Source organism: Pan paniscus, chromosome 1 (genome assembly GCF_029289425.2).
Source record: "Pan paniscus chromosome 1, NHGRI_mPanPan1-v2.0_pri, whole genome shotgun sequence".
Lineage (NCBI taxonomy): Eukaryota > Metazoa > Chordata > Mammalia > Primates > Hominidae > Pan > Pan paniscus.
In genome coordinates, this window is record NC_073249.2 from 91,121,272 (window position 1) to 91,147,250 (window position 25,979).

Genomic DNA, 25,979 nt, shown 5'->3' on the forward strand with positions numbered 1-25,979 from the left:
GAATAGAATTTCCTACCAAGGCTTTAACTTCATATTTGTGCCTGAAAACTTTACTCTCTTTTCTAGCCACACTCAGTGTCACTCTGTGGTGCGATAAAGGAGCAGAATACTAAAAACTAAAAATATTCAGGAAAATGGAGAATACAACTTCACAATAATTATATAGAGAGAAAGACAACTAAAAGTTTTGTCTAATCTGCATCTAAGAACCATTAGAAAATTTATATGGTATATGATTCAAAACAATTTGGGGAATTATTATAAAAGATTATTAACACCCTTATACATTTAGTTTATATAGTTTATAAATATGACATTCTTAATATCTTATTTTCTTATTGTTGGTATCCTTCTTTTGAATGTAAGCTTCATGAATGTAGAGATTATTTTCCTTACTGCTGAATTCAACAAACCCACAGCTGTGTTTGGTACATAGTAGGCACTAAATGAATATCTGTTTAATTCATAAATAAAGAGAAGTACATGATCCACCTAAAGCATATTTTTCATTTGACTTTTATATAAGCTAACACACCTGACTTTGTCAATTTCTTCTAGGAAATGAGCTGTGTCTTTCTATCCATAGCTGTTAAGGTTGCTGAGACCATGGTGAGGATTAACCAAACTGCTACAGTAACAGAGTTTCTCTTCTCTGGATTCCCACAGTTTGAAGATGGTAGCCTCCTCTTCTTCATTCCATTGTTTGTTATCTACATATTCATTGTCATTGGGAATCTTATTGTATTTTTTGCAGTCAGGGTGGATACCCGTCTCCACAACCCCATGTATAATTTTATCAGCATTTTCTCATTTCTGGAGATCTGGTACACAACTGCCACAATTCCTAAGATGCTCTCCATCCTCATCAGCAGGCAGAGGACCATCTCCATGATTGGCTGCCTCTTGCAGATGTACTTCTTCCATTCACTGGGAAATTCAGAGGGGATTTTGTTGACCACCATGGCCATTGATAGGTACGTTGCCATCTGTAACCCTCTCCGCTACCCAACCATCATGACCCCCAGGCTCTGTGTTCAGCTCTCTGCGGGGTCCTGCATCTTTGGCTTTCTTGTGTTGCTCCCAGAGATTGCATGGATTTCCACACTGCCCTTCTGTGGACCCAACCAAATCCACCAGATCTTCTGTGATTTTGAACCTGTGCTGCGCTTGGCCTGTACAGACACGTCCATGATTCTGATTGAGGATGTGATCCATGCTGTGGCCATTGTATTCTCTGTCCTGATTATTGCCCTTTCTTATATCAGAATCATCACTGTAATCCTGAGGATTCCCTCTGTTGAAGGCCGCCAGAAGGCCTTTTCTACCTGTGCCGCCCATCTTGGTGTCTTTCTGATGTTCTATGGCAGTGTATCCCTCATGTACCTGCGTTTCTCTGCCACTTTCCCACCGATTTTGGACACAGCTATTGCACTGATGTTTGCAGTTCTTGCTCCCTTTTTCAACCCTATCATCTATAGCTTTAGAAATGAAGACATGAAGATTGCAATTAAAAAGCTCTTCTGCCCTCAGAAGATGGTTAATTTATCTGTAGATTAATGCTAGCTCATAGGCACCTTTCACTGTGGATGTTACTCTAACACAATAAACCATATAATTAACATATAATTCATTCATTGTCACGTGGATATTTTGTGTCTCTTTATACCGGTTCTTCCCATGTACATGTATATCCTGCTTACACATGCCAAATTAAGATAGCATGGACTACCTGTCTAGACTTATACAGGTGGGTAAAATATGAAAGGAAATATGATGTTTAAGCCATTAAACATAATTAATATGTTTTATGAACATTAATTTATTATTTGTATATAAACATTTTAAGTAAATGCTTATTATATTACATAAGCATTAATAACAACTATGAATTATAAACCACAGTAGTTAAAAGAATCAGATCTGTAGAAGAGGTTAAGGTTTGTATTTCAGTGATGCCACATATTGCTTTGTGGCTTTGAACAAGTTGATAATTAACTTGTCTGCATCTTAGTTTTATCATCTATTGGTATAAAAGTAATATATTTTAAAAGTAGGACTTCAAATGCTAATATGAATATTAAATGACTTACTCCATGCAAGTGCAGACAATGTGCAAAACACAGAGCTTGTGCAAAATAAGTGTTATCTGTTAATATCATTTGCAACTAATTACTATCTTTTGTTATTGATGTTTTAGAGAATGCTTTAATAAAGAGTGATATATTAAAAACAAAAACTCATACTGAGGAATACTTAGCTATGATTATTATTTATAGTATATTTGTTGTTATTATTTATCTGGAGCCAAGTTGAATTCAAACTTCATTTACTTTGACTGCTTTGGTTGAATTCATCCAATTTGGTTGAATAAAATTATTTGGTTAAAAGTAGTCTCCAGCACATTCCAAAGTGATAGATAGATAGATAGATAGATAGATAGATAGATAGACAGATAGGTAATAGAAATATATATCATTTGAACTACATTACTCTTGTTTTCACTTTTGCTGCCTTTAAAATATCTATGCATTGCCACTAGAAATTAATTTTCTAAAATTCAAGTTTAGATTTGTGTATTAAGATAACAGTTTAAACACACATATTTAAATTTTCTTCCACAAAAAACTCAATAGAAATAAAACAGTCAGGACTAGATGAACTGTTAGATGACCTAAGAACTGAAAAGTGTAAGGATATAGTAATGAACATTAAAATATGTATAAGTTTACCTAAAAACCTTCATGATAGCTATGTCAGTACTCTGAAATATTATATACCACTTTCTTTTTTTCTAGAAAAGAAAATAATTTCTGTTTATATCAAAAGCACCAGTTGATTCTGTTTATTGGATAGTCCAGGAATGAACAAAAATATATATTGAAAATTTAACAGCAAAAAACAAAAATCAAAATTAAATTAAACCAAAGCATTATATATCCTGGGGAAAAGAGTTCCCACAATTGACCTCCAAAGTTAAAACACTTCCTCAGGTATGAGTACATGAGATCCAACTGAGGGAAATACTTATCTGCCCGGTGTTGGACAAGAAAACAGAAGAGGAGAGCCTAGAAATTAACTGGATGAAATTCCACATACAACCGATGGAAAAAATAATTAAAGCTTGGAAAAACAGAAATTGAGAACCATGCTCTACTTGGGAAATCTGGATAGAGAGAATGGAGCCAAAGAACGTATGAAATTTCCCAGTCACAATGGAGTTATCCATTGAGCTGTGTTCAGAGAAGGGCATGAAAAGTAAATCTTAAATTTACAAGTCAGAGAAGTGAGGAACTATCCAGGTAAACTGAGGCTACTAAAACAAAACAAAAAAAGCACAACTTTTTAGCACAAAGCAATAATCTATAAATAATACTGAACTTCGTGGCAGATATTTCCACATTTGCTGTGCATATTTAGATACTTGATATTCTTATTTTTTTTGTATCCAAATATATTGTCTCCTTCTCTCTCACACACACAGACAAACACAGATTGCCTTCTTTAAAACAATGATTTTAGTTTTGCCATACACCGTTTGTATTAAAATCATTAACTTTGTCAAATGCATAGCCCAATAAGTAGTTGGATTACTACAGTTAAAGAGAGCGAGAGAGAGAGTGAGAGAGACAGAGAGGTTTGGGAATTGAAAGTAAATGCTCTTTCATTACATAGACTAACTCTAAGACACAAATCATTAAAATGTTTCCTATTTAAAATTTTGATGAGATTTGTGAAGATATCAGAAAAAAAGTTGAGAAATAAAAAATACAAAATTTAATATACAATGGAGATATTGAAGAATATATTAAATACTACAGAAAATTAAATTAACGTTTTGTAAGATTGCCTGGAAGGTATGTCTCAGAATTTAGAGAAGCCACATGAAGAGCCAAATATTACATGCAAAGAGAAAAAGATATATATGGAGAATGTATTTATATATATTACAGAGCAAAATATGATTATGGGAATTCTAGAAAAAAACAAAACAGGAAAATAATAAGTAAAATTAAAAGAAAATATTTCTGAGCTTGAGAATACTTGAGTCATGGGATCAAAACAGACTGTTTTATATTATACAAAATCATTGGAAATACAATGTGGCCTGTTGACATTTTTGAATTAAAAAAACCCTACAAGTTAGACAACCAAAATAGGCTCCCAAATCGTAAGAAGAAAAGTTAGACAAAACTCAGAAAGCATGTCTTCCTATTTGAGAACTTGATACATATTTCCAGAAGAAGATGACATGACAAAAGTAATTAACTTTAAAAAAATGAGAACTTTTCAATTTCAACAGATCAGTGGATGAAGCACATGATATAAATAATACTCTTGTAGAAAAGATGAGATATTGATCTTCAATAAAGAAGTCAGCAGAACCAGTGTGAGTTGTTCAAGGTAGGAAAGACCCATACACACTCATGACATGAGAAAAACAAAAAAAGACATGGTTTCCTCACTTTCTTCAGTATTGGCACTAAATTCCCAGTGCCATGTTTATTATGAAATGGCCTTATTTTCTGTAAAATAGCTTTTCAAGATGATCTTCTGGTGTCATTATATTCTCTTCCAGGCTTTCCAAATCTGTGTGTTCATATAAGAAGGCCAGGACAATGTCAAAACTACCCTTTGCATAGTACACTGGTAGACTGAAGAACAGCTGAGACAATCATGAAAGTGCTGGAGAAAGAAGCTTACAAATTTGGGAAGATGAGTACAATCAGGAAAAATATATATATTTATTGACAACTTCGATCTGAAAATCTAACAAAAGGAGAGTAAGAGGGGAAACTTTCTGTTAATTAACCCCGTGAGAGAAGGTGATTCACTTCAGTGCAGTGGAGGGGAAGAATCCTCCACAGAGCCCAGTTCCCTTTCCTGTTATTCCCTGGATGCCCTATGGAGAGACTATAAATCCCTTTTTGAAAAGGCTGAAGTAATATTAAGGATGCAGTGACCCAGGCAGACTGAGGAGTCCCTGTGTTTTTAGCAAAGGTGAGTGTAGATGACTAAGTCATAAAGTGACCAAATTCATTCGCCATGCATAATCGTCATCATCATCATCATCTCATAACCTGAAGACCTTATTATTAAAGAATTTAGAACTTTGAATAAGGGTGGAAGACAAAGGTATTTACAGGAGGAAGCTCTGTTCAGTGTGGTTCTGGGCATGGGTATATGTGAAGCAGCATGCCACACTTATAATGCCATTTTCTGAGAGATCATCTCGTCAAGACTTGATTGAGGCTCTCATTAGAACTGAATCGTCATAGTTCCCTTTTCAAACAGTCCCCAATTTTCTTTGTTCACTTACTCATGGCTGTCTTGTGCACTTAATTATAATTGTACCAAGTGGCTGAGTTCCAAGTTAATTTATTTGATACCTACCGTCTCTACATATTAACCCTGTTGTAGTCACTATGAGGGATAAAATACATTCACTGTCCTGAAGGAGAAACCCATAGTCTAGAGAAGGTAAAACAAGTAAGTTGATGATGGATCCTGACAAACGCTTCAATACAGCATAATGGCATTCAACACTTCCAAGTGTTTCCTATATTCCTGACACTAAGGTTTTAAAATACATTTACATGTATTGGTAGAGGCAGTCAACTGTATGTAGGTTAGAGTGTGTCTCTAGAGATACAGTGCATAGATTTAAATTCTGACTTTGCCCTGCATTAGCCGAGAATTTCTGGACAAAGAGCTTAACCTGTCTGTGCCTAAGTTTTCTCCTCCGTAAAATGGGGATAATCATTTAACCTCATTAGAGCATTAAGAACATGAGGTGAAAAATATATACAATGTGCTTGGAATAGTGCCAGCATTAGTGAGGTAATAATACCGTATACTATACTATACAATTCTATTGTTATTATAAAATGTTTAGTTATTCTCAGGACTTCATTAACCAGTATTAATATTTTCTCAGTTTTACAAATGAGATATTAAAGGCATAGAGAAGCTAAGTAACTTCATGTTAAGTCACAGAGCTGGTAAGCCATAAAGAGAATTTAAATGCTAGCAATTTTTTTTCTGGCATCTAGACTTTTAACCAGCAGTATATATTGCTTTTGTGTGAGGAGAGGGGGCAGAGGAGGGAGAGGTATGTTACTTTAAAGTCAGAGGAAGTAGCACAAACAGGAGGGAACTGATTTTAGAAAGCAACATGAACAATGGGATTGCAGGGGAGAGAGGAGTGGGAGATGTTAGCGGGCGAAGCCACAGAGAGTTAAGAGTCAGATAGGTGGTGTGAAGCTTATGAAAGAGAGATTGGTTAGAGAAAAACATTTAGAAGTATTAATAGTTTAAATCCTGTAAGCGGATGAGATCACTAAGGGAGTGTATAAAACTATAAGAGGTTGAAGTGGATGATAGGAACCTGGGGAAAATAGACTCTTGGGAAAGAATTTAAGAAAGACAACACAAGCTAATATAAGAGAGAAGAGGCAGAATAAGAAAGAAAATACAAATAAAAATAAATAAAACAGAAGCAAAAGTCAAAGCTAGAACTGCCTTTAAAGCTATCTGGGCGTCACGTCCCTTGAGAACGGAATCGTGGAAACAGAGGACCAAAGTCTCAAGCAGGAGTAATGAAAAGTGTCAAGTGCCAGAGATGACTGGATAGTTTCCATTAGTAATTAGCAGGGCATTGATGAACGTGATCAGTATAGTATCAGCATAATGCTCGGGAGGAAGCACACAGCAGTGTTGAGAACAAGAAATGCAGAGAGGTAGATTTTATCACTCTTTCCAGAAGTTGCCTATTAAACACTGTCCAAATCTTTCTGCAAGTATTTACTAAATCCTACAGCATCCTTGTTAGATAGGTACTATTTTTAATCCCATTTTGCAAATGATTACCTGATACTCTGAGGTATTAAGTAATTTTCCAAAAGACATATAGGTAACAATAGACAGGATTTCAATGTCAACTTCAGGTTTACATTGTAACACCTTAGAACAGAGATTTTCAAAGAGCACGTGCACAATGGCCCAGTCGGGTAGGGAAAGAGCATAATATAACTTCTGTTATGTTTATTCGTTTTCATACTTTTTAATTTTAAAATTTATCATATGAGATACAGATATATAATTTTGTGTTATTATGCCTTAATATAGTAAATGTGTATAACTTATAAATGCAAATACCTATATTAGAGATTAAACTAAAATAAAAATAATTTTAACTAGTTTTTTTTATTATTAAAACATTTGGAGACCCCTATTTCTGCAGTTGTGCCAATAAATAAGATGTACAGCTAAACAACTTTGAGGAATAAGAAGAACTACCTTGAAGGTTTCATTTTTTTTCTGACTTTAAACTAGTGTACATATTGTCCAATGTTTGATATGAAAAAAATGTTTGATATGTTTGATATGAAAAAAATCAAACATTGGACAATATGTACACGAGTTTAAAGTCAGGAAAAAAATGAAACCTTCAAGGTAGTTCTTGTTACTTCTCAAAGTTGTTTAGCTGTACATCTTATTTATTTTTTTCTCTACCTTCTCATGTGCTGGACTATGCCCTCTCCATTCACAGGTAGCTCTACTAGAAATATGGAGAGCAGAAACCAATCAACAGTGACTGAATTTATCTTCACTGGATTCCCTCAGCTTCAGGATGGTAGTCTCTTGTACTTCTTTCCTTTACTTTTCATCTATACTTTTATTATCATTGGTAACTTATTAATCTTCTCTGCTGTAAGGCTGGACACCCATCTCCACAACCCTATGTATAATTTTATCAGTATATTTTCCTTTCTGGAGATCTGGTACACCACAGCCACCATTCCCAAGATGCTCTCCAACCTCATCAGTGAAAAGAAGGCCATCTCAATGACTGGCTGCCTCTTGCAGATGTATTTCTTCCACTCACTTGGAAACTCAGAGGGGATCTTGCTGACCACCATGGCCATTGACAGATACGTTGCCATCTGCAACCCTCTTCGCTATCAAATGATCATGACCCCCCGGCTCTGTGCTCAACTCTCTGCAGGTTCCTGCATCTTCGGTTTCCTTATCTTGCTTCCCGAGATTGTGATGATTTCCACACTGCCTTTCTGTGGGCCCAACCAAATCCATCAGATCTTCTGTGACTTGGTCCCTGTGCTAAGCCTGGCCTGTACAGACACGTCCATGATTCTGATTGAGGATGTCATTCATGCTGTGACCATCATCATTACCTTCCTAATCATTGCCATGTCCTATGTAAGAATTGTCACTGTGATATTGAGGATTCCCTCTTCTGAAGGGAGGCAAAAGGCTTTTTCTACCTGTGCAGGCCACCTCATGGTCTTCCTGATATTCTTTGGCAGTGTATCACTCATGTACTTGCGTTTTAGCGACACTTATCCACCAGTTTTGGACACAGCCATTGCACTGATGTTTACTGTACTTGCTCCGTTCTTCAATCCCATCATTTATAGCCTGAGAAACAAGGACATGAACAATGCGATTAAAAAACTGTTCTGTCTTCAAAAAGTGTTGAACAAGTCTGGAGGTTAATACAGAGCCACAGGTTCCCTTCCGTTGCTTTTTTTTTTTTTTTTTGAGATGGAGTTTCACTCTTGTTGCCTGGGCTGGAGTGCAATGGCATGATCTTGGCTCACTGCAACCTCCACCTCCTGGTTTTGAACAATTCTCCTGCCTCAGCCTCCCTAGTAGCCACGATTACAGGCATACACCACCACGCCCAGCTAACTTTTGTATTTTTAGTGGAGATGGGGTTTCACTGTGTTGGTCAGGCTGGTCTTGAACTCCTGACCTTAGGTGATCCAAACTCCTCTGCCTCCCAAAATGCTGGGATTACAGCTGTGAGCCACTGCGTCTGGCCCTTTCCATTGCTTTAATGTTTGTCTAACATATTAGAACATGAGATTACTCTATACCTAGTGCTTTGTCACACTGAAATTTCTGTCATCCTAATTATTTTCCCTATACCTAGAAAAATATTTATACTCTCTGTGTCATCGTTATAAAAGTTGCTGTGCATATCATGAGGAACCTTATTATGTGGCTGAATAACTGTAGTTTCTTTCTTCTGAAATGCTGTGGTTAAAGAAAATTTGTTTGCCACTTTAGAGGGTTAGAACTACAGAGCTTGAGCTTCAGAAGCTGACAATGTGCTCTGTGGTAGTATGTGTCTATTTAGGTAACACATCTTAGAAAAGTTTTTTTGTTTAATTATGAATCATGGATTGCCTCATTGGGGTTTTCCAGAAATAGAGATCTAAGAAAAAGCCCAAACAACACTTAATTAAGTTATATCTTTATTTTTAGTTATGTAGTTACCTATTCATTAGAATAATTACATGTTTAGTAAGATTAGATTATTAGTACTGCCACACATGTTTAAAAGAAAACTATAAGATAGGATACTATTTACAGTAATATACTTTGGTTTCCACAAATATCAATTTTAGTTATTGTTTGCCTTTTCCAAGGTTAAACATCTTCACTTTCTTTATTTACAGTAAAAAATCTTTGGTGTATTCACTAAATGGTAGTGTCAAAAACACAGATGATTCATTTAGCTTTTTGACTAATAAATTTAAAAACTTTCCTCTTCTTTCCATATTTACTAACATTGCCTTAATTTCATTTTCTATAATTATTTATGCACAATTATTATAATTATCTTTAAAAAATACAGTAAAATTTTGAAATGAAGGTAGTGATTTTATCACGTTTTAATTTTCTTCTTTAACAAATCCAATAAAATGACCAAACCTTAGATCATATAAACTTCTTAAAGGCTTTAAACCTAGAAAAGATAATAATGATTCTCATTTTTTATTGAGTGGTCCAGCAGTGGTCATATCAACATGTGAACACAGAGAAAACATAAAACTACCCTTTCCAACATGTATCACATTACTTCCCCTAAAAAAAACCCCTAAAAACCTATATAAATCCTGACAAACAGAAAAGAGTGACTTCAATAGACAAAATCTAAATGGTTTCCTGAAGACAGTGCAGATAAAATAAAATTCAAAGGAATTCAATAGAGGCAAGGGAAGGGCCTATTTAGAAGACAATTTGAAGTAATCTTTTCAGTAGGTGTTGGAAATTCCAAACTGAGAACAATTGAATGGTAGGGATGGGGAGGTGAAATTTATGAATATCTGAAATATTTCTAGCATGTTAGGTGAGAAAGTTGCTCACCTAAATATTTGTTCCCTGGTCTTCACCTGGTGGATCACATGCTATGTAAAGCTGGGCTACCCTAACTTCAATAGTTCTAGTTTAGGTTCCCATAGCCAACAGAGAAAAAAATGCACACTGGTGATTCTTCATCATATATTTTGATTATATACATTTTTCTAAATGAATTAAAGCTCTAATCTAACAAGGAAACCATTAAAATTAAAATACTGCTGTTAAAAGCAGCTAAGAAAGGGGAGACGGTCTTTCAATCCCATATGACATTTTAACCTGTTTCCTTCCCAATCATTTTAAACATGGTTCATACTAATTATAAATAAAGAAAACAAAAACTTACACCAAAAGACTTGTACTTGACTAAAGTTTGCATTTCATGGCTTAATGGTGGCCTCCTCAGTAAACATATTATTTTCTCATGGGAATTTGAACCTGCTGTATTATCATTCCCAGGTTTCCAGCAACGTGAGTTGAAGAAGAGGATGGACCAGGGGTGCTGGAGAATCCACAGAGAGACCATAGAGTGCAACTTTTACCCCAGTGGACACCTTTAGGAACTGTCCTCACAAGTACCTGCATGCATAGTAGCCAAACAATTTAGCCCAGAGAGAGAGAGAGAGAAAGAGAGAGAGAGAGAGAGAGAGAGAGAGAAAGGGGGAGGGAGAGAGGAAGAAGAAACTTGTTTCTTCCCCTTCTGTGACTAAAAGATTTACAGGAGATATTCACAATGTCTTATATAATTCAACCAGAATAGTTCTTCTATAAGAATTAGCAAACAGAAAATTAGCCTAATTAAAAATATAGTTTTGGAGGTGATATTGGTATATATCTGAATAAAAACCATCAACATTTATAGTGACCTTAGGGATGTCCTCATTAGTTTAGTTCTTTAAACAGAACCCCAAAAGAGGTAGGGTGTAGCAATTTGTGCTTTCTCCTCTCAAAAGCATATTTATGAGCCAGAGAGGTGCTTGCTTACTTCATGCTCTAACCTCTCAATATATGATTAGAAGACCAACTCAAGGGTAACTTGCCCCTGAGAATCCCAATAATCTATGAAAAGGTAAATCCATTATGTCTGCATTCTTTAAAAGATTGTAAATCAAACCAAAAGGAGAAAACCAAGGAGAATTCATGTGCACAACATACTATATTTCTAACCAGCAAACATTAGTTTGAAAAATGTTAAAACATGATACATTCTATATTGCATAAAACTCTTGAGACATTTTCATCAGGAGATTAAGATCTACAATTCTTTTTCGTGGTCAGTTGAAAACATGATTTTGGAAAGAAGTGACCAATCAGGTTTTAATGTCTATATATTCTTTTTGCTTGTTTTGAGGGTATTTATGTCCCCTAAACACCTTCCCAAATGCTTTGTATATATATGTGTGTGTTTGTGTGTGTATTTAGCATGTGTCATTTGGAGATTTGTGTGTGTGTGTGTGTGTGTGTGTGTATGAAAACTACATGGAAAAGTGCATTTTCAGGTACATGATGCACCTTTGGACACAGGCTAATGTAATTTTTAAAATGAAAATGTTCTGTTAATAATACCAAATCTTTAGCCATTAATCACTCTAAGCAAGAGTCACAAAAATAATTTTAAATATATAATGAAATCATAGAGAACTTTTACTATTAATACATGAAATAAATTAGTTTGTGATGGCAAAGTTAGTGATAATAAAAAACATTACAGAATATAAAAATGCAATGGAAGAAGAAGAAAATGGAATGCTCCAGAAAACTAAACTAGAGAGTTAGAATTTTGACTTCAGAAAGTATCATAAAGCTCAAAAAATAATAAATAAAGTGCCCTATCAAGATTGATGACAAAAAAACTAAATCCTAGAAATGCAATATTAATGAAATTCTTATTCCAGAAAGAGAAGGCATAGCAGACTGAGAATAAAATGAAAGTGCTACAACAGTTAGCAATAAAAAAATTACCTTAAAACAAAATCAGACAACTATTTATGCTTCTAATCAAAATAAAATAGCTTGTGGTAGACCCAACTTTTCACTGAAAATAATGAGGAAGCTGAATAAAATAAGATTAAAAACTGCTTGGAGGTATTACAGATGGAAACACTATGGGCACTTAATCCCCATAGACACTGCGGATTATAATTCAAGATAAGATTTTGGGTGGGGACACAACCAAACGATGTCATGCTTGCCTTAGGTAGCTCCTTCCCTTTCAACACTAAACCCATATGAAGCCATGCCCCGAGAGCCACGGGTTTACAGAATGAGAACATGTAAAGGTCACCTGAACCCAACCTGCCTAAAGCCTGGTGCCTGGGGTCCAGAATCTGAAGTGTAGCCTATCTTATCCTGTTGCTTCTCACTTACAGATTTACTAGCACAAAGCTAATTAATTGTTGTTTTAGTACCCATGTGTAAAACATTTGATAAGTCACTATACTTGGTTGCGTGTGTACTTCATTTGACAATGTACCATTCTGAGATTGCATAAATTTAATATATAGTACTTACTATCTGAATCTTTTTTTTTTTTTTTTTTTTTTTGAGACGGAGTCTCGCTGTGTCTCCCAGGTTGGAGTGCAGTGGCGCGATCTCGGCTCACTGCAAGCTCCGCCTCCCGGGTTCACGCCATTCTCCTGCCTCAGCCTCCCAAGTAGCTGGGACTACAGGCGCCCGCCAACACGCCCGGCTAATTTTTTGTAATTTTAGTAGAAACGGGGTTTCACCGTGTTAGCCAAGATGGTCTCGATCTCCTGACCTCGTGATCCGCCCGTCTCGGCCTCCCAAAGTGCTAGGATTACAGGCGTGAGCCACCGCGCCCGGCCCTATCAGAATCTTAAGATATTCTGTTGAGTTGTATATACTTTTGAATTGTATTGTTAATTTTTAAAACAATTCTATCATTTTCAGAAAGTTTATCTGTGTCAAATGTGTTGTTATTTAACCACACTCTGCTCATTTATATGCTAAAGAGTTTTTACCCGTTAAAGAGATTTTAGCTTATTTATAAATAGATCAGGTGCTGAAGACTTGAGACTGAGTGCTGGGTTGTGAAGAGATACAAAGGAGTCAATCTTTGAAAGTTGCATTTTCCTTTTTGTAACATTTTCTTCATCATTTTTGTGGCTCATAATCATCTTTACTTGATCTGTGCTTGAAAATAAAGTTATGGCATTTAAAAAGTCTTTTAAAATAAAAACGAAATCCAAAAGCTCTTCATACCGTATAGAAATAAGAAATATGTACAAGAGATGAAAGAATTATAGAACATTTTACTTTATCCTTATTGCTTACCATCCGTATGTAAGCAAATGTTTTGGGTTACTCCAAATAGCACAAAATTCAGATGTATTCTACATGATATTCTATAACTAGAAACTGCTGTGTTAGGTAAGTTGGTCAGTGTATCTTTGTCTGAAATCATAATACTACCTCTTAGTTCACATTTATTTAGTTTTGGATGGAAAATTTATTGTACTTTTATGAAAAAAATATGACCTCTTTAAAGAAGTGAGAAAATAGAGAAAACAGAAGAAATTTGGCAAATGATATAGACAAACAATTTACAGGCACATAAACTCGAAAGTCTAGTAATTACATGAAGAGATGCTTAAAAATCTTTATTAAGGCCAAGTGTTAGAGCATGCACAACTGATAAGAAACAAAGAAATACATGCACAACTGATAAGAATGTAAACTGGTGTGGCCATTTTGGAGAAAAATCTGGTAGAAATGAAGTTCAAGTGTATCCTCTGTTTTAATAATCCTGCTTCTAGGAATATTTGTCAAAGATGTTTTTACACATGTTTATAAGTTGACATACATGAAGATGTTCTTCAGAATGTAAGGTATTTGGAGGCAATCTGGAGCTTATCATGGAGAAAACAGGTACTTAACATATGCCAAATGAACAGTTCAGAGAAGCATGCAGGTGTTAAATATTATGAGCTATTGAACACAAAGAAACAAAAATAATTCCTGTAAATAATACTAAAAGGTAAAAATAAGCAATACAATGAAATCAACACCATTTACATAAATAAAAAGTACATGGGTATGAAACAAAAGCACATGTTTTATAAGAATACATAGAGAAAATATTTGTCAAGTTAAATAGTGTATAAAAATGAGGATAAGTAGAATGAAAGGGAAATACATAAAAATATACAGAATGGAGTGTTATTTAGCCATAAAAAAGAATGAGATTCTGTCATTTGAAACAACATGGATGTAATTGGGGGTCATTATATTCAGTGAAATAAGCCAGACACAGAAAGAAAAACTTTGCATGTTCTCACTCTTTTGTGGGAGCTAAAAATAAAAACAATTGGATTCATGGAGATAGTAGAATAATGGTTACTAGAGACAGGGAAGGGAAGTGGAGAGGTTGGAGGGGGAGTGGGGATGGTTAATTGGCATAAAAAATGGAAAGAATAAATAAGATCTAGCACGTGATAGCACACAAAAAATAAATTTCAATATAAACTTAGATGTAAACATGTATTTTTCAAAAAAACACATGAAATTAGTGTTTTGATATTTGCTTTCTGAGTTGACAATATGTTTCTGTCTTTCCAATATTTGTTTATGACTCTATTTTTATAGTCACAGCATACAGATCCATTATTTCCCTATAAAACCGCTGCAGCATAATATTCTGTGTTATGTCTGCATGCACCTTATGTTATTTATTTTATTCCTATCGATGGAAATTTAGATTGTTTTCAAACACTTCTAATTTTAAATGGGGCTGCAGTGAAACTTGATATACAAATTTGAATACTGCAATATTATTGTGAGATCAATTCTTAGAAGTATAACTGCAGTATCCAATATTATTCAAGATTAAAAATTGAGTAAATAATGACAAATCACCATTCCAAATATTTTAAAACACTATATCTATCCAGTAGCATTCATTGGAAGTTCCTATTTCAACACGTTATCCCACATAGTGTATATCACTTCTTGTATTCATTGTCAATCTAATTAGGCAAAAAATACATGTATTCATATATTTAAAAATTACCAGAGAATAATAAACTGACATATATCTAACAGTCAATCGTAGTTTGTTGTTGTTGTTAACTACTTTATTATTTGTTGCCAATTATTTTCCATTGAGCTCTTTATTTTATGAATTTCAATTCATTCAAAAACAACCACATATTTTATTCTTTTATAATTATTCATAATTTAAAAATGAATATTTATACACATAATTTAGTAAAATATTGAACTTTTTAAATAAATCTAAAATGGCTGAAATTATATACATTTCCTATACATGCTTTTATAAACAACTTGAAGGTTACCACTATCTGATTTTGTAATATATAACAATAACAGAATTCAATGTAATCATATATTTTCAACTAAATGTGTTACTATAGTAAAAACTAATGTTTCCTTATAAAGTCTCATAAAACAAATTTAATACTTAAAATTGTACAGATCTTTAAATTCCAAATCTAAAAACTGGCTCAACTGTCTATTCCAAAAACCATATTCAAACCAATTACTCTTTGTCCACCTTTGTAAATGAGTTCTTCCCATTGTGTTACAGGCAGAAATCTACTAGGGTTTTCGGGATAGCTTTTGCTGTTTGCCTCCCAATCACACAACATTTTGCCTTGAATGTGGAAGTGATGCCTGAAACTTAGAGATTAACTTTGTAACCATAAGGAAAAGTCCAGGAGAATAGTTTTTTAAATTAGGAATTGAATAAGCTAAGAGCATGCCTAACTGATATAAGTGTAAACTATAGTTTAATTACAGAATTACTAAACAATTGTATGTTGAAAAACAATGTTAGCATCCAGTTGAAGTTGTCAACGTGAAACAAGTTTAGAAAAATAAATTTCTAGCTGTCTATTATCATATGAAATAATACTCAAGGGAGAAAAAAAATGCCATTTATTTCCCTAACATGTTCATTTGAGTTACTAATAGTTATTTTTAATAAGGAAACTGGAACTTCTTGAAAAAGAGCTTACTCCATATCATGGGGCAGGATAAATTTAAGAAGAGAATGTACTGTCTTGAGGGCTCAAAGGATGATTACATTAAAAACATTCTGGAGAATTTAGGTTGGTTCCAAGTCTTTTTTTTAAAATTAATTAATTTATTATTATACTTTAAGTTTTAGGGTACATGTGCACAATGTGCAGGTTAGTTACATATGTATACATGTGCCATGCTGGTTCGCTGCACCCACTAACTCGTCATCTAGCATTAGGTATATCTCCCAATGCTATCCCTCCCCTCTCCCCCTACCCCACAACAGTCCCCAGAGTGTGATGTTCCCCTTCCTGTGTCCATGTGTTCTCATTGTTCAATTCCCACCTATGAGTGAGAATATGCGGTGTTTGGTTTTTTGTCCTTGCAATAGTTTACTGAGAATGATGATTTCCATTTTCAACCATGTCCCTACAAAGGACGTGAACTCATCATTTTTTATGGCTACGTAGTATTCCATGGTGTATATGTGCCACATTTTCTTAATCCAGTCTATCATTGTTGGACATTTGGGTTGGTTCCAAGTCTTTGCTGTTGTGAATAATGCCACAATAAACATACGTGTGCATGTGTCTTTATAGCAGCATGATTTATAGTCCTTTGGGTATATACCCAGTAATGGGATGGCTGGGTCAAATGGTATTTCTAGCTCTAGATCCCTGAGGAATCGTCACACTGACTTCCACAATGGTTGAACTAGTTTACAGTCCCACCAACAGTGTAAAAGTGTTCCTATTTCTCCACATCCTCTCCAGCACCTGTTGTTTCCTGACTTTTTAATGATTGCCATTCTAACTGGTGTGAGATGGTATCTCATTATGGTTTTGATTTGCATTTCTCTGATGGCCAGTGATGTGAGCATTTTTTCATGTGTTTTTTGGCTGCATAAATATCTTCTTTTGAGAAGTGTCTGTTCATGTCCTTCGACAAAGCTGAGAAAAACAAGCAATGGGGAAAGGATTCCCTATTTAATAAATGGAGCTGGGAAAACTGGCTAGCCATATGGAGAAAGCTGAAACTGGATCCCTTCCTTACACCTTATACAAAAATCAATTCAAGATGGATTAAAGACTTAAACCTTAGACCTAAAACCATAAAAACCCTAGAAGAAAACCTAGGCATTACCATTCAGGACATAGGCATGGGCAAGGACTTCATGTCTAAAACACTGAAAGCAATGGCAACAAAAGCCAAAATTGACAAATGGGGTCTAATTAAACTAAAGAGCTTCTGCACAGCAAAAGAAACTACCATCAGAGTGAACAGGCAACCTACAAAATGGGAGAAAATTTTCGCAACCTACTCATCTGACAAAGGGCTAATATCCAGAATCTACAATGAACTCAAACAAATGTACAAGAAAAAAACAAACAACCCCATCAAAAAGTGGGCAAAGGTTCCAAGTCTTTGCTATTGTGAATAGTGCTGCTATAAACAGGGACATGGATGAAACTGGAAACCATCATTCTCAGCAAACTATCACAAGGACAAAAAACCAAACACCGCATGTTCTGACTCATAGGTAGGAATTGAAAAATGAGAACACATGGACACAGGAAGGGGAACATCACACACCGGGGACTGTTGTGGGGTGGGGGGCGGGGGGGGATAGCATTAGGAGATATACCTAATGCTAAATGACGAGTTAATGGGTGCAGCACAACAACATGGCACATGTATACATATGTAACAAACCTGCACATTGTGCATATGTAACCTAAAACTTAAAGTATAATAATAATAAAATTAAAAAAAAAATTCTGGAGCAAAACATAAAATAATAAATAACAATTGAAACATAGATGTTTCAATTAAAAATAAGCTTATAAAATCTATATGTCAATAAGGATACTCAAAAAATGAAGCAATTCAATTTAAATGATTTTGTCAAATAATTAATATATGTGATTTGAATTTATACAAAAAATATAACTCTTATAAATTAGTTATGTGAACCTTAAAAATATGATGAAAAGTCTATTCAAGCACACTTATATTCAGGAATAGGTAGCTAACTAAATAAATGTCATTACTCCTAGGTTTTAAAACACCTACATCCTTCACTGTAAAACCATTTTAAGACTTTCAACGTGCAATTGCATCTTTTATTACTGTATCTTCCCTAAAAGCTAGAATGAGATTAGCACTTTGGACAGCCCCCTGCAAAATTCTATTCTATTAAATAGCCATGTGCTTACATGAGATTAATATATCAGACAATGATAAAGTAGATTATAAAAAACATGTAAAACTATTTTCAAGTGTTTTACTCACAGATGTGAAAAGCCCTTTTAATGAATAAGAACAGTCTATGCTATTATCTTTATAACCTATAAGTTAAATTCATGTCAAGTTTCTTCCAGAGACATATTTTAAACAATGTTAACAATTACAATGAAAGGACTGTAAGGCCTACAAGAGTCTCCACATTTGCCTACTTTCATAGGACCACTCCACTATTTTCCAGATTACTGAGCACCCCATATTTTATTCTTTTTTTATCCAATGCTATTAAAATTCCAGAAAAAGTAAGATACTTCTTATTACCATTCTTCAGGTAAAAGAAAGTAGTTAATCATTTCTCCCTCATGGGACAGAGAGTAGGTTTTCTTGAAACATTCTCTATGACTCGGAGCACAGAGCTAAAGCAACAGTTTTAGCCCAGTAGCCACTTTTCTGTCAAAAAAGACACAGTCCAAATAACAGAGACAAGGACAGTAAAGTATAGCAGACGCTCTGACATTAAACTTCTAGAGCAGAACTCTAATTCTAACGCTTACCAGTTGTGTGACCCTAGGAAGGATTCTTAACCTCTCTATACCACACTATTCTCATTTGTAAAATTGGCATAATCATAGTTCTTAAATGAGTTTAAGTAGTACATGGAGTTCCAGACCCATAGTAAGGGTTTAATAAATGTTCTTTTATTATTAAGGTCATCTGTATAACAACCTAGTTTGCCTAGTTTTCTTTCAGTCAACAAATAATGTTTTCTGAAGGTATCTGTAACCACTGGTCTTTGATCTTCAACTCTTGTTATCCATATCACCTGTGGACTGCCAAACCTTCTTGGTTAATTCATTGCATTGCTGTCTTCATTATGTTGATATCACCCTCCTCATCTGAAGTCTGAAAATTCACAGAAATTTACCCATTTACTTTTCCCTTTCCCATCCAAAACACACATGAAAAAAACTAACAGGAGGAAAGCATAGGAAGAGTTGTATTCCTGAACATAATTGTGTGTGCTTTTGTTTGGTTTTAATAACAGATATTTTTGATTAAAAGTGAACAAATCCAGCACTTTAGGACCTCGACTTTGTGGATTTTATATAAGAAACCTCTTAACAGTGTTAAAAGCTAATAGAAAGAGAAGAGAAGAGCTGGAAAAGGAAACAGGGACCTTGGTTCCTAAAATGAAAGGTAAGATCTGTCTGTCAGATCCTGATTTCCTAAGACAGCACCTATGCAGAGACAGCTCTGCAGAGCATAGGAAGGGAGCACACACCCTACTGACACCAGTACCTGCAGGCAGTCCTTCTGTTTTTCATGCTTCTGATCCTTACCTACATAAGAGTGTGTTCTTTGGGAGTTGAACAGAGCTGAAATTGGATCTTCATCTCACCATTTCCAAGTCAGGTATCTTAGCAAGCTATGTTCTTTCAGATGTAGTTATTTTTGGTCAAGCCTCCTCTGAATTCATGAGGGAGAATTAATTGCCCCCTTCCAGCACTTTGTTTTGATATCTACTTGGGAGATTAACATTTTGCAAAATGCAAATTTGTCAGCATTTCTTTATTCTATAGTACTTATTGATTTTGTTAGAAAGGGAATCATATCACATTAATCTTTTTATTCTCAAAGTTTTCATGAATAAATGAAGGAAAGTGGAAACAATTTTGCTGGGACTAGCACACGATGCTGTTAATTTGCTTTAGCCTTGGGAGACTTCCCTGCCTGTCATTTCTCTGCCTAGAAATGTCTCTGACCTCTGTGCATAAAGAAAGTAAAACAAGGGAAAATCAACATTATTAGATAAAATATTGGCCCCAAATTTCAATAGGAACTAGCAGATGGAACACGTGGAAGACCAATTGTTTTTTCTAAGGTGGGGAAAATGGCCTGGAAACAAACAGGATGTGAGTCTAACTCCCTCCTTTCATTATCTCCTTCCCTCTATTGTACGAACATCCCTCAAACCTGGGTCTTGGATTTTAGCATTTTGATTCATTAAAAATTCAGTCCAACAAAAGGTGCCACAGAAAAAAGAAGTTTTGAAAAAGAACATTTATTCCGATGCCTACAACTCTGTGAATTGGAGTTTCCTGGCAGTAGTAGGGTTTCCCTAATTACCAGCCTAAACTGCTTTACCTAACTGGAGCCATTATAGGGATAGTTGTTTTCCTTCTTAAATCTTGAGTCATCTGTGTAGAATTCCCAAGAGAGTCTATCTTCTTATTCTAGTTATGCTTAGGAAAACATACCCACATACACACATACAGAGGGAAAGAGAGATAGAAGGAGACAAAGACAGAGAGGAGAGGGAAAGAGGGAGAGAAGAATTCTACAGAAAGAGTCAGATCTATATATCACTGAATAAAGGAAATTCATCTTGAGGGACTCAGGGTAGAAACATGGCAGAAGAGCAAGAAAGTTTGTCTTAGTAGCTCTATATACCCCTTATCAAAGTAGAAAAGATAGTCTTCATCCATGTTTATTTTAACTCCAGAACCCAACAGCAGCAAGGTCAGTGAATTAACTCATTTTGGGGAATAAGATAGAGGAAGAATAACACAACTGTGTAAAAACAGATATCCAAATATGCCTATAGATATTCAGAATAGCTGTTGGGAAGGTTTTGAGCGAGGAGTACTTAGGAAAGAGTATTATAGTGCAAGTTAATACAAAGTGTAAAGATTTCAGTTACTAAATATCCTAGGTAAGGGGTGGGATTCAAATAGGGTCAAAGCTCAAAGGATATCTTTAAAACCACAAATAAGTATTGTGATTAACTTCTGATATATTTCAGGAATAAATGTTGCAGCAATCAGGTGAGATTTCCAGTTATCTGTTGGTCATTTAATGTCATTGACATTTGCACTAGACTTACTATTACTCAATTTTGCATGTAGATAGAGTGTTCAATAGGTAAAGTTCAATGTGTTTCTTTTTGGTTTAAATCTTACTGATTATTTCTTTGTCATAATTGCATCTCTTCAAAAGATTAGGGAATTAGGTCTGGGTCTGTTCAGAAGACACCTTCTTGAACTCATAGCCCAATTCAACTTGTAAAACCCTGTCCTGAGGGCCATAGTTAGATGTGGTGACTACTTTTAGAGACATTAAGACTTATGGAAAAATCAGATGAGTATGTAAAAACTCAAGAGCACTTAAAAATATTTTTATAGGAGTATATATATATGTAATACACACATCATCTCTCTCTATATATGCGCACACGTGCGCACACACACACACACACACACACTTGTTAAAACTAGAAAAGACACATGCAGAACTTAGGAAACATGGAAGCAGAAATTCAGAAATTGGAGGGGAAAGGAGAGCAGGGAGAGATTCCTTTTAGGAATGTTCAGAGACCAGAAAAATGTATGTTACATGTTTGAAATAACAGTTTTGCTAAACTGGATAGATAATTTGCAAGTTTCAATAGCAACAGGAGACAAGGTCTCTCTGTTTTCTGCACAAAATAACAATAAATAAATTTTAGGACCATATTAAAGGAAGGTGATGCTAACTTTTGTGTGTAAAAAAATAGGAGTTTGATGGGACTTAGTCATATAACCAATTAACAAATGCATGTATAGCTAATATAAATATGAAGTTATTAATAAATTTCCATTTCTTTTTTTTTTAATTTTTATTTTTTATTATACTTTAAGTTTTAGGGTACATGTGCACATTGTGCAGGTTAGTTACATATGTATACATGTGCCATGCTGGTGCGCTGCACCCACTAACTCGTCATCTAGCATTAGGTATATCTCCCAATGCTATCCCTCCCCCCTCCCCCCTCCCCACCACAGTCCCCAGAGTGTGATGTTCCCCTTCCTGTGTCCATGTGATCTCATTGTTCAATAAATTTCCATTTCTTAAAGCATATAGAAAGCAAGACTATAAATCATGCTGCTATAAAGACACATGCACACGTATGTTTATTGCGGCATTATTCACAATAGCAAAGACTTGGAACCAACCCAAATGTCCAACAATGATAGATTGGATTAAGAAAATGTGGCACATATACACCATGGAATACTATGCAGCCATAAAAAATGATGAGTTCATGTCCTTTGTAGGGACATGGATGAAATTAGAGACCATCATTCTCAGTAAACTATCGCAAGAACAAAAAACCAAACACCGCATATTCTCACTCATAGGTGGGAATTGAACAATGAGAACACATGGACACAGGAAGGGGAATATCACACTCTGGGGTCTGTGGTGGGGTGGGGGTAGGGGGGAGGGATAGCATTGGGAGATATACCTAATGCTAGATGACGAGTTAGTGGGTGCAGCGCACCAGCATGGCACATGTATACATATGTAACTAACCTGCACAATGTGCACATGTACCCTAAAACTTAAAGTATAATAAATATAAAAAAAAAAGCAAGACTATTATTAATGCCAGACAATAAAGGGAATTTATTATTTCCTGATTCGGTGATTAGGAAAGAGTTACCCTAGAGGATATGAGGTTGTTTCACTTTTAAAGAAGAGACAATTTGGATGAAGAAAATGATGAGAAAATGATACTTAAGTATAGATATGAGAGGAGAGTCACAAGAGGAAACTAGCTTCACAAAGATGACCTTCAGAGAATGGAGGCTTGGGTAGCCAAAAGTAAGACTGGATGCAGAAACTTCTGGAAACTCATTGCAATAGTGTATACGTTATGACTAGGCATCCAATTAGGGTAAAAAGAGTGGAAATAAAAGATATTAGTGATATAGTAAAAAATAAATACATTGTGCATACCTTGATGATTAATTTGGTTTGAGAGTGTAAGGAATAATAGACATAAAATGAGTAAAGTTGTTATCTAGGTGGACAAAAATTTAAAAAGTCAGCAAGAGAAACTGGTTTAGTGCTGAGGGTAAGGGTGTTATATTTGTTTGCTAGGGTTGCCATAAGAAGTACTACACACTGAATGGTTTAAACAACAGAAATTTAATTTCTCACAATTCTAGAGAATTGTTTTCTTACTGAATCTTCATATGGTTCTCCCTCTGAAACTGTGTCTAAATTCCCTCTTTATTATTATTATTATTGTTATTATTATTATTATTATTATTATTATTATTATTATTATTATTTTGAGACAGAGTCTCACTCTGTTGCCCAGGCTGGAGTGCAGTGGCACAATCTCGGTTCACTGCAACCTCCAGCTCCCGGGTTCACGTCATTCTCCCGCCTTAGCCTCCCGAGTAGCTGGGACTACAGGTGCCCGCCACCACGCCTGACTAATTTTGTTTTTGTATTTTTAGTAGAGACGGGGTTTCACTGTTTTAGCCAGGATGGTCTCGATCTGCTGACCTCGTGATCCACCCGCCTCAGCCTCCCAAAGTGCTGGGATTACAGGCGTGAGACACCGCGCCCAGCCGGTTTCCTCTTCTTGTAAGGACACTGACCCTATTGAATTAAGGGCCACCCTAATTTCCTCATTTGAACTTTGTTACCTCTTTAAATACTGTATGTCCAAGTACAACCACATTCCGAGGAACTGGGGGTTAGAAACTCAACCTACAAATTTTCAGGGGACACAATTTAACAGCCCATAATAGGTGAGGATGTACGTTTGGGTCAAGGTGAGGTTTCTAAGTAAGAGAGTCTGAAGAAAATGTGGAGGTCACGGCCAGGCGCGGTGGCTCACGCCTGTAATCCCAGCACTTTGGGAGGCCAAGGCGGGTGGATCACGAGGTTAGGAGATCGAGACCATCCTGGCTAACACAGTGAAACCCCGTCTCTACTAAAAATACAAAAAATTAGCCAGGCGTGGTGGTGGGCGCCTGTAGTCTCAGCTACTCGGGAGGCTGAGGCAGGAGAATGGCGTGAACCCGGGAGGCAGAGCTTGCAGTGAGCCGAGATTGCGCCACTGCACTCCAGCCTGAGTGATGAGTGAGACTCCGACTCAGAAAAAAAAAAAAAAAAAAAAAAAAAAGGAAAATGTGGAGGTCGTGAGAGATATCAAAAACAAGGAATTCTGGAGTCATAATAACCACCGAGAATAGAAGGCCAATACGAGCTGATAAATAATCTTGAATAAATAAGATCTTGAAACAATAGATTCTTCTGTGTGAAAGGAAATATAGAGAAAAGAGAAAATTATCACAGAATTTGCGGTTATGTTTACACTTGGGATATAAAAAATTGAATAATCAGTGAGGAAAACCAGGATAGTGTGGTGTCAAATAGGCAAAGAAAGGAGAGTTTCAAACATCGGGCAATTGACCTTTGGAAGTTAGTGGCAATGAAGACAGAGGGAGGCCATTAAATTTCAATGAGAAAGTCGCTAGTATACCTTAAGAAAAGAGATATGGGAAGTTGAGGGTGGATACATTATTCAGAGATTCAAAGAAGAATGAATAGAATAAATACCTTTTACACATTGGAAAAATAATGCAGTTGTTACAAAGGAGGGAAATAACCTGAATAGAAACAGTATTTTCTCCAAGATAAGGAGAAATGTGCATGTTTGATTGCAGAAGAGACAAATAAAGTAAAACAAAACATTCTGAAAAGAGAATAAATTAATAGGACAATTTCCTATAATGTGTGTAGTTTAAATTGTATTCTACAGGGCACTGCAGCTCTGCCCTTCCTTCTAACTACCACCATTCAATTGTACCAGAGCAAGTGTACAACTATATTAAGCATTTATTTATTAATATAGTTAGTTTTCATAAGTTACTTCATTTGACCAAAGGCTTCTGGTACAAAACCCCTTTAAGATCTCCTTACCAAGAAGACGTAGAAGAGAAGGAAAGGAAGGAGATAGAATAGACTATCTTATAAAACAAGGTAAAATAACTTATGATTATTTATATGGCTTTTCTTCTCCAAATATTCTCTGAATTATGGTTAAGAATATACATATGAAGAGAGGAAGAGTTATTAGAGAAAGAGGTTGAAAGAATTCACCAGTAATGGTTTTGTCTTTATTATAAAAATATGCCAATCAAATCATATGCCAAGAATCCAATAAATTGGGAGCTTGAAAAAAAAATATATGGAACAGTGTGGGGAGATTATTAGGGAATAAATAAGATTTAAATATTGAAAAGAACATCCTCTTAATTATTTATTATTCCTTCAATGCCCTGTCTAATTCTATATTCGCCTAAACAAAGTTGTTTTAAAATATAGTCCCCTGACCAGCAGGACCACCATTGCCTGAAAATTTGTTAGAAATGAAAATTCTTGGGTCCTACCTCAGAACTACAGATTAGGAACGAACTCTCAGTATGAGGACCAGCAATATGAGTTTTAACAAGCCCTCCAGGTGATTCTGATGCATGTTAATATTTGAGAATCTCACATCCAAAATATTGACTGTGCTTTCTGACTGGATTTTTTCCACACTACAACTTAAGTCGTAAGCAACTATAGAATATGGACCATGTCCTTCTTCCTTGTCTTCGTCTCTATCCCCATTACAGGGCTCTATTCAGATGCTGGCTTCTTGTAAGTGTATTCCTTTATCCAATAGTAGATGCCTCCTAGAAGGCTTGAGTGCACTGGAAATTGAAACTCTCACTTCCAACTTGGAG

At 35.3% G+C, this 25,979-nt stretch overlaps 2 protein-coding genes across 2 annotated transcripts; both read left to right on the forward strand.

Moving 5' to 3' along the window:
* Window positions 1–561: 561 nt before the first annotated feature.
* LOC100980547 (olfactory receptor 6K3-like) lies at window positions 562–1,557 on the forward strand. The gene is made up of 2 exons (XM_003820989.1): window positions 562–609; window positions 667–1,557. Exons 1-2 carry the CDS (start codon window positions 562–564, stop codon window positions 1,555–1,557), a joined length of 939 nt encoding a protein of 312 aa, XP_003821037.1.
* Window positions 1,558–4,960: 3,403 nt separating this feature from the next.
* LOC100980884 (olfactory receptor 6K3) lies at window positions 4,961–9,351 on the forward strand. The gene is made up of 2 exons (XM_003820990.5): window positions 4,961–4,998; window positions 7,550–9,351. Exon 2 carries the CDS (start codon window positions 7,567–7,569, stop codon window positions 8,512–8,514), a length of 948 nt encoding a protein of 315 aa, XP_003821038.3. The 5' UTR covers window positions 4,961–4,998; window positions 7,550–7,566; the 3' UTR covers window positions 8,515–9,351.
* The last annotated feature ends 16,628 nt before the right edge of the window (window positions 9,352–25,979 follow it).